This window comes from Pristis pectinata, chromosome 7, assembly GCF_009764475.1.
Source record: "Pristis pectinata isolate sPriPec2 chromosome 7, sPriPec2.1.pri, whole genome shotgun sequence".
NCBI classification, from domain to species: Eukaryota; Metazoa; Chordata; class Chondrichthyes; order Rhinopristiformes; family Pristidae; genus Pristis; species Pristis pectinata.
The window spans coordinates 18,660,581-18,677,942 of NC_067411.1; the positions used below are offsets into that span (position 1 = coordinate 18,660,581).

The 17,362-nt window shown below is 41.0% G+C and overlaps 1 protein-coding gene across 1 annotated transcript in view; it reads right to left on the minus strand.

Annotated features, from left to right (window-relative positions):
• LOC127572504 (NACHT and WD repeat domain-containing protein 2) overlaps nucleotides 1-17,362 on the minus strand; it is a 69,157-nt gene that overhangs the window by 23,792 nt on the left and 28,003 nt on the right. Inside the window, exons 6-9 of the mRNA XM_052019860.1 lie at nucleotides 15,869-15,988; nucleotides 6,083-6,674; nucleotides 3,772-3,971; nucleotides 1,079-1,503 (exon numbers count right to left, since the gene is read on the minus strand). Coding sequence (XP_051875820.1) covers nucleotides 1,079-1,503; nucleotides 3,772-3,971; nucleotides 6,083-6,674; nucleotides 15,869-15,988 — 1,337 coding nt within the window. The remainder of the gene's footprint in view (nucleotides 1-1,078; nucleotides 1,504-3,771; nucleotides 3,972-6,082; nucleotides 6,675-15,868; nucleotides 15,989-17,362) is intronic.

Genomic DNA, 17,362 nt, shown 5'->3' on the forward strand with positions numbered 1-17,362 from the left:
GGTCTTGCAGTCTTTCACAGTTCAATGTGCTTCTTCCTATGGGATCTTAATATTTTCCCTCTCTCTGGTTACCTTGAATAATTCTAATCCTACCTCAACATTACTTGAAGCTGTTTGATTTACATTTTTTTCTCCTCTGGATGACAATGTTATTTGACATCTACTATGCTCTTTTATTGGCCTGTCAGAATCCTACAACATGTTGTCAGATCTTTGACCAATTCTTCATTCAGTGCTTCTGACCAGCAGGTGAAATTACTTTATATTCCACTGTCAATGTCTTAACTCATCTACTTCAATGTGGGTTAAAAGAACACCAGTAGTCTTCCATATTCTGTACTGGGAAAATTAATTCTTCTGCTTCCCTTGAATGGTGATCTTTGGTCAATTCAATTCTTGAAAAAAGCTATGAAAACCTGTAACTCCTCTTCTGATCTCTGTTGACTCATAAAATGTACGTCCCTTATCTGAATCACAGTGATATGGGATGGTGGGCTGAATGGGCTCCTTCTATGCATCATTCCATTGTGGCCAGAAGCCAATATGTTGAGGGTTGTCAAGAGTTAAATTAGGCCAGTACCACTGACTGTTTTTGTATACTCCTTGTGGTTAATCTATGTTTTGCAAAACACTTAAAAAATATCTATCCACAGCCAATAATTTGCTTGTCAGGTGGTTTTCAGTGATTATCTGGATCAAATGAATACAAGTGACATGTAAAGATTCCCACAGAACTGATGCACCATGTACATGCAATATTAGATATGTAGCAACTTTCGTGAAGTACCCCAGTATGGGAGATGTGTGCTGATTTCTCTTTAATGATCTGCTGATTTTTCTTAAACTGAACATATTTATGGCACACGAGTGCAGGCTGATTTGCACATCAATTACTCAATAATTATGGTCCAGACTTTGTATAGGGCAAATGAGGATACACAATGCAGAGCTTCACAAAGAGCTCCACACTTTGTAAACTCTCTTAATGCCAGGAACTTCTTGGAACTTGGTCAATTTGTGAGTCACAGGTGTGGTCTTTCAATTTATTATGGTAATTGCTCATCAATTTTAGACTAACCTGATTGGCTGAAGCCTGTAAACACTGGGAATGCAATTTTCATCCAACTTGTACCACTGCTGAAGAAGCCCAATAGCCTTCCCAAGGTCCGATGCAGAATGTGGTGCTTTCACAACTGGATCACTTGTGTCATTGGTCTGATGGTAATGGACAGATAGGGTCACATTGCCACCATCATAACCGCTTCCTGGGGACTCTTCATTAAGTAGATTTGAGCTGTTGATTAGGTTAGTTTCTGCACAATAAGATTCCCTGTGTAATCCAGGCTCTTCAGTCAGTGTGTGGAGTTCAGGATTGTGAGTTACATGCCTCTGTTTTGTTGCCTCCATTCTTTCATTGTCAATAAAGTTAAAAATAGCTTCAAAGTCATCTTTAATTATGCTGTCAGGAAGGTAAGGCAAGTCATGCTTTTGTCCTATTAAGAGCTGTGTGAGCAAAAGAAGGCTTTATTGTACACCAGCTTCACAAACAATCATGTTCAAAATGAGAGCCAAATCTAATGACCAAGTTAAATCATAATTTACAGGACATGTAAACATGAGATAGTTCCCTGTACTACCTCAATGCACTGTGTAATGAATTGATCTGTATGAACGGTATGCAAGACAAGTTTTTCACTGTATCTTGGTACAAGTGACAATATTAAACCAATACCAATATCAATACATGTTAAGATCTTCTGGTGGATCTCTTTATAACATTTTTGTCTAACACGTCATCCCCACCTGACTGCTCTGTCACACACACACACACACACACACACCCACACACACACACACACACACACACACACACACAATGCAGCAGCTGCAATCACTTTGTGCAATATGAAAAAGGGAATTATGACTGAAATTGCGAGGGAAATTCGAGCTGAAAACAAAGCAGGTGTAGGTGGGAATAGAAAATCGAGGTTACACAGATCAGCTGTGATCTTTCCTAAAGTGCAGACTAGGCACAAGGGGCCAAGTAGCCTGTTCTTGCTTCTAATTGAACTCCTGGTTGCAAGGAGTTACATGCCGCTCCCCACTCCCACACTGACCTGTCTGTCCTCAGCCTTCTCCACTGCCGGAGTGAGGGCAAGTGCAAAACCAGAGGAACAGCATCTCAGATTCTACCCAAGGTGGTCTATAACCCAATGGCGTGAATGTTGAATTCTCCATTTTCAGGTAACTCGCACCCCATCTGTTCCTTTCTCTCCCCTTCTGATTCACCCAGGTCATCTCATTCCCCTCCCTTCTTTTCAATACCCCCACCCCCAGGCCTCTGTTACCCAGTTTCTTTCTATCCACCTGGTTTATCTACACTCAGTCTTCAGTCCTCTATCCCCTCCACTCCCCCCACTGTTCCCACCTGCCCAGCGTTCCTCCCTTATCTGGTTTGACTCACCTTCCTTTCTTTCTTCTCAGAATCCATAATCTGCAGACATTTGTTCTTTCCATCTCCCAGCCTCTGTTCCCATCTCCACCCCTCCCTCCCCCACCTTGCGCCGTCTGCCCATTAACCCCTTCTCACCCAGATCTACCTATCGCTTGCCAGCTCTTGCCTCACCCCTCCCCCTCAGCTCTTTATACTAGCTATCTCCCCTCTACACTCAGTCCTGATGTAGGGTCTTGACCTGAAATGTCGACTGTCCATTTCCCTCCACAGAAGCTGCTTGACACACTGAGTTCCTCCAGCAGCTTGCTTTTTGCTCCAGACCCCAGCATCTGCAGTGTCTTATGTCTCCTGTATCTACTTTATGTGTTACTGCAATGTTGTGAATTGTACAATATTTATATACCACATTGATCTCTGTCTTTCACACTAAAGGAGGATACTTCCAGACATGAGGAAGTACACAGTGATTTGAACATTTTTCAGTATATTATTAAAGTCTTGTGTATGACATCCAATCCCTTGCATCAATTTCACTTTCTTGTGATTTATTAATCAGGCTTTCAGCCTGTGCTATAACAAACTATCTTTCAGTTTGGTTGTGTCAGCTTTCAGTCCTCGTGCACACAGTAGCTCTGTGGAGTAAATTGCTGATGTGATACCTCTCCCTCCACATTGTGTATTAAAACCTCACCCCTAACCATTCTGTCAGCTTTTTGACAGCGCACTGCTGTCAAAAGTCTTTGAACTGCTTTTATATGTCCCCAATGACCAAATACATATATAAGCAGTTTAAAAAGATATTATTAATTTTAAATAAAACATTAAGATTAAATTTACTCAAAGTCAAGCATAAGTGTTAAAAATCAATTAAAACTGAATGGGGTCACATTATGTATGCCAGCCTGCCTCCAGCCTAATGTTGAGACATTGGCATCTGTCCTGCAGCTCATTCTTGACCAATGCATTGCAATGCACAGGCACACGTCAGCAATGTGCTGAACTGCACGTGCAGTAGGCTGCTGGCTCTTTGAAGATTCCAGCTCATTATTTTCATTTAATGACCATGGGGAACACCAGGGGCATCCACTAGATTATGTTGTAGAAGTTACTTAACTAAAAAATAACCCATTTAAAAAGGTAACAACATGTAAAGCTTTAGATAGAAGATTTCCATGACCCTCCTCACTGGAGGCAATTTGGACATGCCAACCTGACGGGGTACAAGGCAGGTCCTTGTATACTGATGGAGGATTAAAACATGCAAAGTCTGACCAAATGTTATTTACTAAGTGACAACTTGCACACAGAATACTTACAATGAAGTTGACACCTTCTGATTTTTGGCATTCTTTAAGCACCTCAAGATGTAGTTGGGCCATTGTATGGTTGTCGCTAATTCCATTTTTCACTCCCCACCTGGGGTCAACCATCATGATGTCATAGCCCCTTTCCTTGCAATATGTGTATAGTTGTGGGTATGCTCTCTTCATCAGTGCATTTCTTTCGTGCTCTGTATCTGAAATATCAAAACTAAGTTTTTTAAAAAATTCTGTTCCTTCTTATAAAAACTCTCAAAAATCAACATGCTTCAATATTGAAATGTTTATCTTTTAAACATATTTAATGCATGTTAATATGAGTAGATAAACAGAAGCCCACTGGTCACCTGTCTCGGCCATACTCAGCCCTCAAGCAACATCCCCAATACAGATGATTTGGTCCTTATCATCTGGGAGCTTCAAATTGCTTGCTATGTTTCCTGCACTATACCTCAAAAATATTTCATTGGCTGCAAAGTACTTTGATATGTTCCCATGTTGCAAAAGATGCTTTATAAAAGCAATCTTCCTTTTTTATTTATGCAAGGATACTGGTCTTTCTCTCTCCCTCTAGTTTGGAATTAAATCAATACTCCAGAACAGCACTGAGGGAGCACTGTCTTTTTTCCTGGTGCTATTGTTTACCCAGGAAGTGAAAACACAATGTACAATGATGAAACAAGAGTTCATGATAATAACAATACTGTAGCAGAAATGATGATAAAAGCAGAATTGCAGATTTATTTTGAAGGAAATTGGATTGATCCTTGGAAAATTCTAAAGCAATGTTGGAAAGAGTGAGGAATGTGACAAAATGGATAGTCATTTAGAGAGCTTAACTACCTTAATTCTGTGCTGTAAAATGTTATCATTCTATGAACATTAGTTCACCTGGATATTGCAAGCGATGATGGACTGATATTCTGGAATAGTAACTTTACAGAACACTAGTTAGGCTACACTTGGAATATTGTGTGCAGTTCTGGTTGCCACACTATAAGAAGGATGTGATAGCACTGGAGAAAGTGCAAAGGAGTTTCACCAGGATGTTGCCTTCATTGGAAGACTTTAATTATGGTTAGAGATTGGATAGGCTGAGTTTGTTTCCCCTGGAGCAAAGGAGGATGAGAGGTGACGATATGAGTATATAAGATTATGACAGGCATGGATAGGGTAGATAGATTCTCTCTCCCATTGGTAGGGTTTTCAAAAACAAGAGGGCATAGGTTTAAGGTGAGAGGAAAGAGTTTTAAAACGGATTTGAGAGGTAAATTTTTTAAGCAGAGAGTGACTGATATCTGGAATGCACTGCCAGAGGAGATTGGTATTGGTTTATTATAGTCACTTGTACCGAGGTAGGTGGAATCAGATACAATTATTATGTTTAACAGGGATTTAGAAGGGCATTTAAATAGGAAAGACATAGAAGGATACTGTCCTAATGCAGGCAAATGGGATTAGTGTAGAAGGGCAAAAAGGTTGGCATGGACTTGGTGGGCTGAATGGCCTGTTTTTGTGCTGTACAACTTTATGACTCTCCATGAGTAGATTAAAGAAACATAGATTCTTTTCCTCTCAGTTTTGAACATATCTCCAAAAGTGCAGTACAAAACCAAAGGAACACAGAACATAGAACAGTACAGGAACAGGCCCTTCAGCCCATGATGTCTGCACCGGCCATGATGCCAATTTAAACTGCACGTCATCTATATCCCTCAATTCCCTGCCTGTTCATGTGCCTGTCTAAATGCATCTTAAATGTTGCTACCTCCCTTGGCAGCACATTCCAGTCACCTACCTCCCTCTGTGTAAAAAAACATGCTCACATAAATCTCCTTTAAGCTTTCCCCCTCTCATCTTAAAGCTATGCCCTCTAGTATTTAACAATTTCATCCTGAGAAAAAAGACTCTGAATGTCTACCCTGTCCATGCCTCTCATAATTTTAGTATACTTGATATTAGGAGATTTAAGACAATTCAAGAAGAATGCCTTTAACTGGCATCTATTAGAAATTGGCATAATACAGAATGTCCACAAGACCGGTTTCATTATATAAATGCAAATGTTCTATTTAACAATGGCCCAGATATTTACCAAGGCAGCTATACGTTCTGCCTCAGCATAATTTGAGACATTTTGACAGTGTAAAATGAGGCCAATTTTACAGCGTTCCCCTATTTTTATTCCCTTTCACTTCAATGAAAGTGAAATAGGAAGCAATGTAGCTGGGTGGCTGACGTCCATCACTCATCTTTAAAGCTGCTGCCTTTTTGCGTTGGGTGCAGAAGGTATTTCAGACACAATTACCTTTGTAACCACCACAAACGTAAATCATAATTTTTTTCTTCTTGGCCGAGTAGGCTAGGTTGATGTTTCCTTTCATTATTTCAGTTGCAGGATCATAATCTGCTGGAGGGCGGTTTTCTTCTGCTTCTGGGTCCTGTCGACTGTTGGATACTCTCATGTATTCCAAGCCGAAAGTTTTCTTAGTGTTTTGGCCATTATGCTTTAGCTCATGCATTATTGGACTTTGGTTTGGACAGTCTGGTATGGATGTGCCCTCATCAACCTGAGAACGTGCTGACTGCCTGGTCTCTGAACAACTTGAGACATCAGCTCTTGAAATTCCAGTTTGCTGTGGTTCAGAGCCCTGGTCGTTCTCCAGATCACTGCAGGAAACTGATGCCAAACTTTCAGCCTGACTGTCAGCCAGAGCTGATGGTGCAGATGTCTTACAGTTATCTTCCTGGCTCACTTCTTGTCCCAGCTTTGTTTCTCCTCGTCGTATTAATTCATCCACCAGACTAGAGGACAATATATTCTCACAGTCATCTGTTGGACTATCCTGGAGCCGAGGTGATAGGCAGCTCTCAGGCCCAAGTACTGAAATATTACTGCACTGTAAAATAAAATTGGAATAGTTACAGTGACGAGGTATCACAACAAAGTTGGTGGAGTAGTTCTACCAATAAGGGATTAAATTAGTATAATGGAGACACAAGAGACTGCAGGTGTTGGAACCTGGAGCAAAAAACGTCTGCTGAGTTCCTCCAGTAGTTTGTTTTTTGCATGAAATAAGCATAGTTGTGACAGACAATCTAGGCTCAGGTGATGCCGAGTCCATTTGGGTAGAGGTAAAAAATAGCAAGGGACAGAAGACTGTGGTTTGGGTGGTGTATAAGCTGCCAAATAGTAGCCACACTCCAGCAAAGAGTATAAATCAAGAAATAATAGGAATGTGTAAAAAATAGTGCATTAATCATATGACTTTAATCTTTATGTAAATTCCATTAATCAAATTAGAAATGGTAACCATGAGACCAAATTCACTGAGTGCATTGGGGATAGATTGCTAGAGCAATACATTATGGAGCCTCCCATGGAATAGGCTATTGCGGATCTGATAATGAGTAACGAGACAGGTTTAATAAATGATCTCAGCGTAAAGGATCCCCCAGGAAGTAGTGATCACAGCTTCCTGGGGATCTTTTACTCTGAGATCCCACAGGAGTTTAACATGCAGTTGAGAGTGAAAAACTTGGGCCTCAAACAATGGTGCTAACTTAATAAGGGGAATTACAAAGGAATGAGGAGGGAGTTGGCTACGGTGCACTGGACTGATAAATTAGCAGATAAATCAATAGAAAGCAGTGGCAGACATTTAAGGGGATAATTCAGGACTTAGATTTTCGAGAAGTAAGGGAAGAATAGAAGACTGTAAATGTGATTATTATTCAAATTTGAGTGTACTTAATTTGAATGTATTATTCAAAGAGTTACCCTGATGTCTATTATTGGAAAAATGTTGGAATCAATTATTGAGATGGTAATCACAGAACGTTTGTAAAGTCACAATCTGATCTAGCGCAGTCAGCGCGGCTTCTGATAAATTTATTGAAGTTCTTTGAGGAAGTGGGCCAAAGAATGGCCAATGTGTGAGGTGTTGCACTTTGGTAAGTTAAATCAGGGCAGGGATTACACAGTAAATAGTAGGGCCCCGGAAACTGTTGTAGAACAGAGAGACCTAGGGGTACAGGTACATAGTTCCCTGAAAGTGGATACACAGGTAGACAGGGTGGTGAAGAAGGCCTTTGGCACACTTGCCTTCATCGATCAGAAAACTGAGTACAGGAGTCTGGACGTCGTGTTACAACTGTACAAGTTGTATGTGAGACCACACTTGGAGTATCGTCTGCAGTTCTGGTTGCTTAGCTATAAGAAGGATGTCATTAAGCTGGAAAAAGTGCATAAATAAATTCATGAGGATGTTATCTGGACTGAAGGGAGAGGCTGGATAGGCTGGGACTTTTTTCCCCTGGAGTGTAGGAAGCTGAGGGGTGACCTTACAGAGGTATATAAAACCATGAGGGGCATAGATAAAGTGAATGGTCATAGTCCTTTTCTCAGGGTACTGCAGTCTAAAACTCAAGGACATAGGTTTAAGGTGAGAGAGGAAAGAACGCAGAATATAAAATAGTGCAGCACAGGAGCAGGCCCTTCAGCCCCCAACATTGGGCTGAATTAATTAAGATAATGACACCTAATTAAACTGATCCCTCTGCCTGCACATTGTCCATATCCCTCTATTCTCTGCATATGCATGTGCCTATCCAAGAGCCTCTTATCATATCTGCCTCCACTACCACCCCTGGCAGCGCATTCCAGGCACCCACCACTCCGAGTAAAAAAAAACTTGCCACGCACATCTCCTTTGAATTTTCCCCCTCTCACCGTAAATGCATGCCATCTAGTATTAGACATTTCAACCCTGGGAAAAAGTCCCAGGCCGACTCTATCTATACCTCTCATGACTTTATAAACTTCTATCAGGTCTCCCCTCAGCCTCCACAGCTCCAGAGTAAACAATCCTAGTTTGTCCATCCTCTCCTTACAGCACGTGCTCTCTAATCCAGGCAGCATTCTGGTAAATCTCTTCTGCACCCTCTCCAAAGCTTCCACATTCCTCCTATAATGGGGCGACCAGAACTGAATGTAATACTCCAGATGCGGCCTAACCAGAGTTGTATAAAGCTGCAACACAACTTCCTGATCCTTGAACTCAATGCCTCAACTAATAAAGGCAAGCATGTCACTCCTTCTTTACCACCCTATTAAATTGTGTGGCCACTTTCAGAGAGCTAATGGACTTGGACCCCAAGATTCCTTTGTACATCAACGCTGTTAAGGGTCCTGCCATTAACTATGGACTTTACATTTGATCTCCCAAAGTACAATACATCACATTTGCCCAGATTGAACTCTGGAGCTCCCATTTAAAAGGGACCTAAAGGGTGACATATTCCACAGAAAGGGTGGTGGGTATACAGAACGAGCTGCCAGAGGAAGTGGTAGAGGCAGGTACAATTACAACATTTAAAAGACATTTTGGCAGATACCTGGATAGGAAAGTTTTCGAGGGATATGAGTCAAACACAGGCAAATGAGACTAGCTCAGGTAGACAACTTGGTTGGCATGGGTGAGTTGGGCCTGTTTCCGCACCATGTAACTTGTAGAAGTTTCAGCCAAAGTGGAAAGATGGGAACCAGTAGATGTAAAATATTTGGACTTTCAAAAGGCATTTGTTGTATGGAACATCACTCTATGAGGTAAGAGCTCATGGTGTTGGAGGTAATGTTTGGAGGATTGGCTAACTAGCAGGAAAACAGCAAGTAGGGATAAGAAGGTCATTTTCAGGTTGGCAACAGGGATCAGTACTGGGACTGCAGCTGGTTACAATATACATGAATGATTTAGAGAATGGAAATGAATGTACCATGGCAAAATTAGCGCATGATACAAAAGTAGGCAAGAAAGCAAGCTGTGAGGAGGATACAAACAGTTTAAAGAGAGACATTGATAGGCTAAGTGAGTGGAAAAAAGTTGGCAAATGATATATAATATAGGAAAATGCGACCTGGTCATTTTGAGGGAAGATTGACAGAATAGGTAATTATTTAAATGGAGAAAGATTGTAGAAAGCAGCAGAACAAAGGGAACTGTGAGCCTTTGTACATGAAACACAGAAAGCTCGAATAGAATGCAACAGTTAATGGGAAGATTTATGGAATGGTGGTTTTTATTTCAAGGTGATTGGAGTATAAAAGTAAGGAAGTCTAACTGCAACTGAACAAGGCACTAGAGAGACCACATCAGAACAGTTTTGGTCCCCTTATTTACGACAAGATTTATAAACACTGGGGGCATTTTGCAGAAGGTTCACTAGGATGATCCCAGGTATGGAGTTCAAACCAAAAAATGTTGGAGAGGGAAAGTTAAACAGGTTGGGTCTATACTAATTGGAGTTTAGAAGGATGAGAAGTGATCTTATTCAAACAAAAGATTCTTAGAGTGTCTGACAGAGTAAATGCTGGAAGGATGTTACCCCTCATGGGATAATCTAGGACGGAATGCATTATCTCAGAATAACAGGGCAAACATTTAAGAATGAGGTGAGGAAGAATTTCTTCTTTCAAAGGGCAAGTCTTTGGAATTTCATGCCCATAAAGCTATGGATGGCAGAATCCTTGAACATATGCAAAGCTGAGATAGATAGGTTTCAAATCAATCAGTGAATCAAGGGTTAGGGAGGGAAAGTGGATTTGAGGAAGGTTGGATTCAGCCATTATCTTATTGAATGGCAGGGCAGGCTCAAAGAGCTGAATGGCTACTCCTGTTCCTAATTCTTATGGTCTTGTGATATTCAGAACAAATTTGTAACAAAGTGCAATCTATTAGATCTGACTCATTATAACAGTGATTTATCTATTTTAATTTCTAAGAAATAGAGAAACTCATTTTATTTTGAGGTTCAAGTGAGAAATAAAATATGAAACAGACTGTACGTTTATCAGCTGGGATTTTTTGGAGCACAATCTAGAAAAAAACTAATATGCTTAGCAGTCTAAAGATCTGGTGTTGGTATTAGTATTGGTTTTATTGTCACGTGCACTGAGATATAGTGAAAAACTTTGTTTGCGTGCCATCCAGGCAGATCATGCCATACATAGGTACACTGAGGTAGTAAAAAGAAAACGGAATGCATAATATAGTTTTTCAGCTACACAGAAAGTGCAGTGCAGATAAATAAATAAAATGCAAGAGCCACGAGGAGGTAGAGTGCAAGGGCCACAATGAGATATGGATATCCATGCATTGTGTCAAACTATTCCTGAATATTATTACTATACAGTCAGAATAATTCTATTGTGTTATATATAAATGTCAGAGAAGTGGATTAAGTGTTCAGATTACAATTAAATACAATGATAATTACTAAGCAATTAATCCCTCTTTATCTACGGTTGCTATAATGGATACTATGATCATTAAATCTTTCTGGTAATTTCCTGAGGCCAGTAACTTCAATGGGAGATTGTACAAACTTCCTGAGAAATGGCTCCAATATCTGGGGTCACTCACAGAACCATAGTTACAATGGAGGCCAGGAGAGACATGGCAGGATTTTTAAGTCAACTGATACCAATATTAAAGAGTGTGAAAACAAAACCTTGTTGTTAGTATATTTGATCCATGGACTTTAATTGTGCATTGGCAATTACTATTCAAATTGCTATCAGGCTGCAAAGACCAAGTTGAGTACTTTGGTTATTTTATTTCATTGGATCCTTTTTTTTAACTCTAGTCACATTTGGTATCCATATTTTGTGTTAAGTCCACATTTGGAAGTGGTCCAAATGAGTCCAGATACACAAATCAGAATTATTATGGATTTCCAGTATCTGCAGAACTTACCTTTTCTAATTTCGGGTAATGTTTCTGCTTTCTCCTTTACATTGTCTATAGATCATTTTTATTTTGCTTCTCCTTTTTCCCTATTAATACATTCATTCACCTTGAACCACTATTCCATTTGAAGATTTAATCCCTCTTTCCTTCCACCCCGTCACAGACCTTCTCCTGACTCTTCCATCCTTCTCTGCAACTTAACTCTACTTTTTTCCCCGGTTCGAATGAAAGATCATCGACCTGAAATGTTAACCCACCCTCTTTCTCCATAGGCGCTGCCTGACCATCAATAAGACCATAAAACAAAGCAGCAGAATTAGGCCATTCGGCCCATCAAGTCTGCTCCGCCATTCCGATCATGGTTGATTTATTTTTCCCTCTCAACCCCATTCTCCTGCCTTCTCCCCGTAACCTTTGATGCCATTACTAATCAAGCAGCTATCAACCTCCGCTTTAAATATACCCAATGACAGCCGTCTATGGCAATGAATTCCACAGATTCACCACCTTCTGGCTAAAGAAATTCCTCGTTATCTCAGTTCTAAAGGGATGTTCTTTTATTCTGAGGCTGCGCCCTCAGGTCCTAGACTCTCCCACTACTGGAAATATCCTCTCCACTCTATCCAGGCCTTTCAATATTTGGTAGGTTTCAATGAGATCCCCCCCTCATCCTTCTAAACTCCAGCAGGTACAGGCCCAGAACCATCAAATGCTCCTCATACATAATCCTTCCACCCTGGGATCATTCTCGTAAACCTCCTCTGAACCCTCTCCAATGCCAGTAGATCCTTCCTTAGATATGGGGCCCAAAACTGCTCACAATACTCCATATGTGGTCTGATCAATGTCTTATAAAGCCTCAGCATTACATCCTTGCCTTTATATTCTAGTCCTTTCGAAATGAATGCTAACAGTGCATTTACCTTCCTTACTACTGATCCGACCTGCAAGTTAATCTTTAGGGAATACTGCACTAGGACTCCCAAGTCCCTTTGCACCTCCAATTTCTGAATTCTCTCCCAGTTTAGAAAATAATCTCTGCCTTTATTCCTTCTACCAAAGTGCATGACCGTACACTTCCCTAAGATGTATTCCATTTGCCACTTCTTTGCCTATTCTCCCAACCTGTCCAAGTCCTTCTGGAGACTCCCTGCTTCCTCAACACTACCTGTCCCTCCACCTATCTTTGTATCATCTGTAAACTTGGCCACAGAGCTATCAATTACGTCATCCAGATCATTAACATATAACGTGAAAAGTAGTGGACCCAACACCGACCCCTGCGGAACACCGCTAGTCACCGGCAGTCAACCAGGAAAGGCCCTCTTTATTCTTTTTGTTCTGCCAGTCAGCCAATCTTCTATCCATGCTAGTACCTTTCCTGTAATACCATGGGCTCCTATCCTATTTAGCAGCCTCATGTGCGACACCTTGTCAAAGGCCTTCTGAAAATCCAAGTAAACAACATCCACTGACTCACCTTTGTCTATCCTGCCCGTTACTTCCTCAATGAATTCCAACAGATTTGTCAGGCAAGATCTCCCCTTAAGGAAACCATGCTGACTTCGGCCTATTTTATCATGTGCTTCCAAGTACCCTGAAATCTCATCCATAATAATGGACTTTAAAATCTTACCAACCACTGAAGTCAGGCTAACCAGCCTATAATTTCCTGTCTTTTGCTCCCTCTAAGAAGAGAGGAGTCATAGTGTCATAGAGCAGTACAACACAGAAACAGGCCCTTCGGCCCATCTAGTCCATGCCAACCTGGTTTTCTGTCTAGTCCCAGCTAGCTTCACCCAGACCATAACCCACCATACCTCTCTCATTCATGTACCTATCCAAACTTCTCTTAAATGTTACAACTGAACCCGCATCCACCACTTCTGCTGGCAGCTCATTCCACACTCGCACCACCCTCTGAGTGAAGTAGTTCCCCCTCAGATTCCCCTTAAATATTTCACCTTTCACCCTAAACCTATGACCTCTCGTTCTAATCTCACCAAATCTGAGGGGAATAAGCCTGCATGCGTTCACCCTATCTATACCCCTCATAATTTTGTATACGTCTATAAGATCTCTCCTCATTCTGCTGCGCTCCAGGAAATAAAGTCCTAACCTATTCAACCTTTCCCTATAACTCCAGTCCTCAAGTCCCAGAAACATCCTTGTAAATTTTCTCTGCACTCTTTCAAGCTTATTGATATCTTTCCTGTAGGTAGGTGACCAGAACTGCACACAATACTCTAAATTTGGCCTCACTGACGTCTTATACGACTTCAACATAATGTCCCAACTCTGTACTCATTGCCCTGATCTATGAAGGCCAATGTGCCAAAAGCTCTCTTTATGACCCTATCTACCTGCGATGCCACTTTCAAGGAATTATGTATCTGTATTCCCAGGTCCCTTTGTTCTACCGCATACCTCAGAGCCCTATCATTTACTGTTTAAGTCTTACCCTGGTTTGTCCTCCCAAAGTGCAACACCTCACACTTGTCTGTATTAAATTCCATCTGCCATTTTTCAGCCCATTTTCCCAGCTGGTCCAGATCACTTTGCAAGCTTTGATAGCCTTCCTTGCTGTTCATTACGTCCCCAATCTTGGTGTCATCCGCAAATTTGCTGATCCATTTCACCACATTATCCTCTAAATCCTTAACATAGATGATAAACAACAACAGACCCAGCGCCGATCCCCACGGGACACCACTAGTCACAGGTTTCTAATCATAGAGACAACCATCTACTACCACACTCTGGCTTCTCCTGCTAAGCGAACGTTGAATCCAAATGACTACTTCATCCTGAATGCCAAGTGACATAACCTTCTGAGCAGCCTCCCATGCGGGACTTTGTCAAGGGGACTTTTCAAAGGAAGCCATGCTGACTTCGGCCTATTTTATCATGAGCTTCCAAGTACTCCAAAACCTCATCCTTGATAATGGACACTAACATCTTAACAACCACTGAAGTCAGGCTAACTGGCCCATAATATCCTGTCTTTTGCCTCCCTCCCTTCTTAAAGAGTGGAGTGACATTTGTGATTTTCCCCTCCTCCAGAACCATTCCTGACTCTAGTGATTCTTGAAAGATCACTACTTATGCCTTCACAATCTCTTTAGCTACCTCTTTTAGAACCCTAGGATGTAGTCCATCTGGTCCAAGTGATTTATCCACCTTCAGACCCTTCAGTTTCCCAAGCATCTTCTCCTTAGTAATAGCGACTACACTTACTTCTGCTTCCTGACTCTCTAGAATTTCTGGCATGTTGCTGGTGTCTTCCACAGTGAAGACTGATGCAAAATACTTATTCAGTTCGTCTGCCATTTCTTTGTTCCCCATTACTACCACTCCAGCTTCATTTTCCAGTGCTGCAATGTCCATTCTTGTCTCTTTTTTACTCTTTATATACCTTAAAAAAACTTTTGGTATCCTCTTTTATATTATTGGTAAGCTTACATTCATATTTCATCTTTTCTCCCCTTATTGTTTTTTTAGTTGCCTTCTGTAGATTTCCAGTTCTTTATTCTTGCTTTCATTTTATTAACAAATCAATTCAACTGGGTTGCAAGTTACTACAGTAAATCAAAAGTGATAAATTACTTGTGATAAATTGGAAAAGGGATCAAAGTAACTGTGACGTTTGGCACCCCTTTGATGCCTTGCATTATGGACAATTCTTGCCCACCTCCTCTTCCTCATCTCCACCTCCTCATCTACCACACTTGGTAAGCCTAAAATGGCCTTCAACCAAGTACTAACCAGATCTGAGTCTGTACAGATTCTGGGATGAGACTAGGATCAAGCCTTTCCGGACTAGACCTAAATGGAAAGAAAGAATCACAGAGTCATAGAATCATATAGCATGGAAGCAGGCCATTTGGTCCACCAAATCCATGCTAACCAGTGGGCATTCATCTATATTACTCCCACCTTCATATAAATTTACAGCAGGGAAGGACAATGTTTGGACTATCTGTCCATGACTGGTTAAAATCGGATCTGAGGTTAATTCTACTTCCCAGCTCTTGGTCCTTAGCCTTGCAGGTTATGGCTCTTCAAGTGTTCATCCAGATAGATTTTAAATGTGGTGAGGGTTTCAGCCATTGAGTTCCAACCCCCACAACCTGTTGAATGACATCAATTTTTTTCTTCCCTTTTGATGTTTAAATGTACCCTTCATCTCCCTTCTAAGGTTTTGTCCCATGACCTCCCTCTTTCACCTGCCATTCTAATCCTCTTTGTTACTTAATCACTCCTGCCTTCAGCCCTTAAAAATGATGACAAATAATAGGATTGTATTTTCTGGACACATTGGTGATCATTTTATCCCCTACATTAACCTGTTCAAGTCCCAAAGAGCTTCTGTCACTCCCCGAGAGGCTTCCTTCATCCTCATTTGATGCTGAGCCTGTTTTGTTCTGCTGACTGATCTGCTTCAGATGCCGTTGACAGAAGTGATGCTAAAAAGTAAATGGAAGACAGGCATGTTGAATTTTCAGCAGCAAATTCATAAAATGAGGAAACCACTTAGGCAAATTAAAATAACACATTAAAAGTCACACTTTAAAAAAATACATTTTTAAAAAATATTAACGTTTTTCCTTTCCTGTCTTTTTTTCTCTTTGATTATATTTCCTTTGTCATGTGCCACTACAATGCCCACCATAAGGCGAACTACTGCATTTGTATAATGTAGCTTCTAACTCTCCCCCTCAGTTCACCCATCCCAATTGCAGAAGGCTATTGATGAGACCAATGAGCAAAGTGCAACCTCAAGAGAACACTTTTAGTACAATGTAGATTATGGGAAGTAAGGTACAAAACAAATGTACAAGCTGTGTGTTCATCGGTTGGGATTTTATTGGAGCAGAATCTAGTAAAAAATTAATGTGCTTAGAAGCCCAGAGATCGGGGACATAGGACATGGGACATGGACACGGAAATGGGACGTGGTCTGACAAATGATTCCTGAATATTATTACTATATAGTCAGAACAATTTTTTAGTGTCTAACCACTGGCATACAGAGACTTACCACTTACGACTTGCTGGGAAGTCCTACCCCAATCCTAATTGGCAAGACCCTGCAAGACTGCAGGGTGTACATAGTGTAAGACCATCATGTGGGCAAGTCAAACCAGGCACCGCTAACAAAATGGCTGGATAAAAGAACCCCTCCCCAGGTTTTTCTGGATGTCAAGGACTTTGAAAGCATCTAACTCAAAAACTATCAAGAGCTAATGAATAATTATAATTTTAAAAAAACACTGAAAATTTAAAAACTGAGATTTAAATCACTTAAAAATACTTGAAATCATTAATACAAGCATGACTAATTACAAAAATTGCCTTACATTTACATTTGACTCTTGCAGACATTCCTCATCTTTCAAATTGACAGACTCACTCTTCCTGGTTAACAGGCTCACATTTCTGGATCAGGTCAAACCAGGTGCAGTTTCAATGAGCAGAATTGTGAGTGTAAGTTCCAGGAAGTTCCAGGAAAACAGATCAGCCATGATCTTACTGAATGGCAGTGTAGGTTCAACGGGTCAGATGGCCTACTCCTGCTCCTATTTCTTATGTTCTTATGAAACTACAGCTCCACCTTCAATACTATAATTCCAAGCAAACTCGTCACCAAACTCCGAGACCTGGGACTCAATACCTCCTTCTGCAACGGGATCCTTGACTTTCTGACCAACAGACCACAATCAGTGAGGATAGGCAGCAACACCTCCAGCACAATTATTCTCAACACTGGTGCCCCACAAGGCTGCGTCCTCAGCCCTCTACTCTACTCCCTATACACTCATGACTGTGTGGCCAGATTC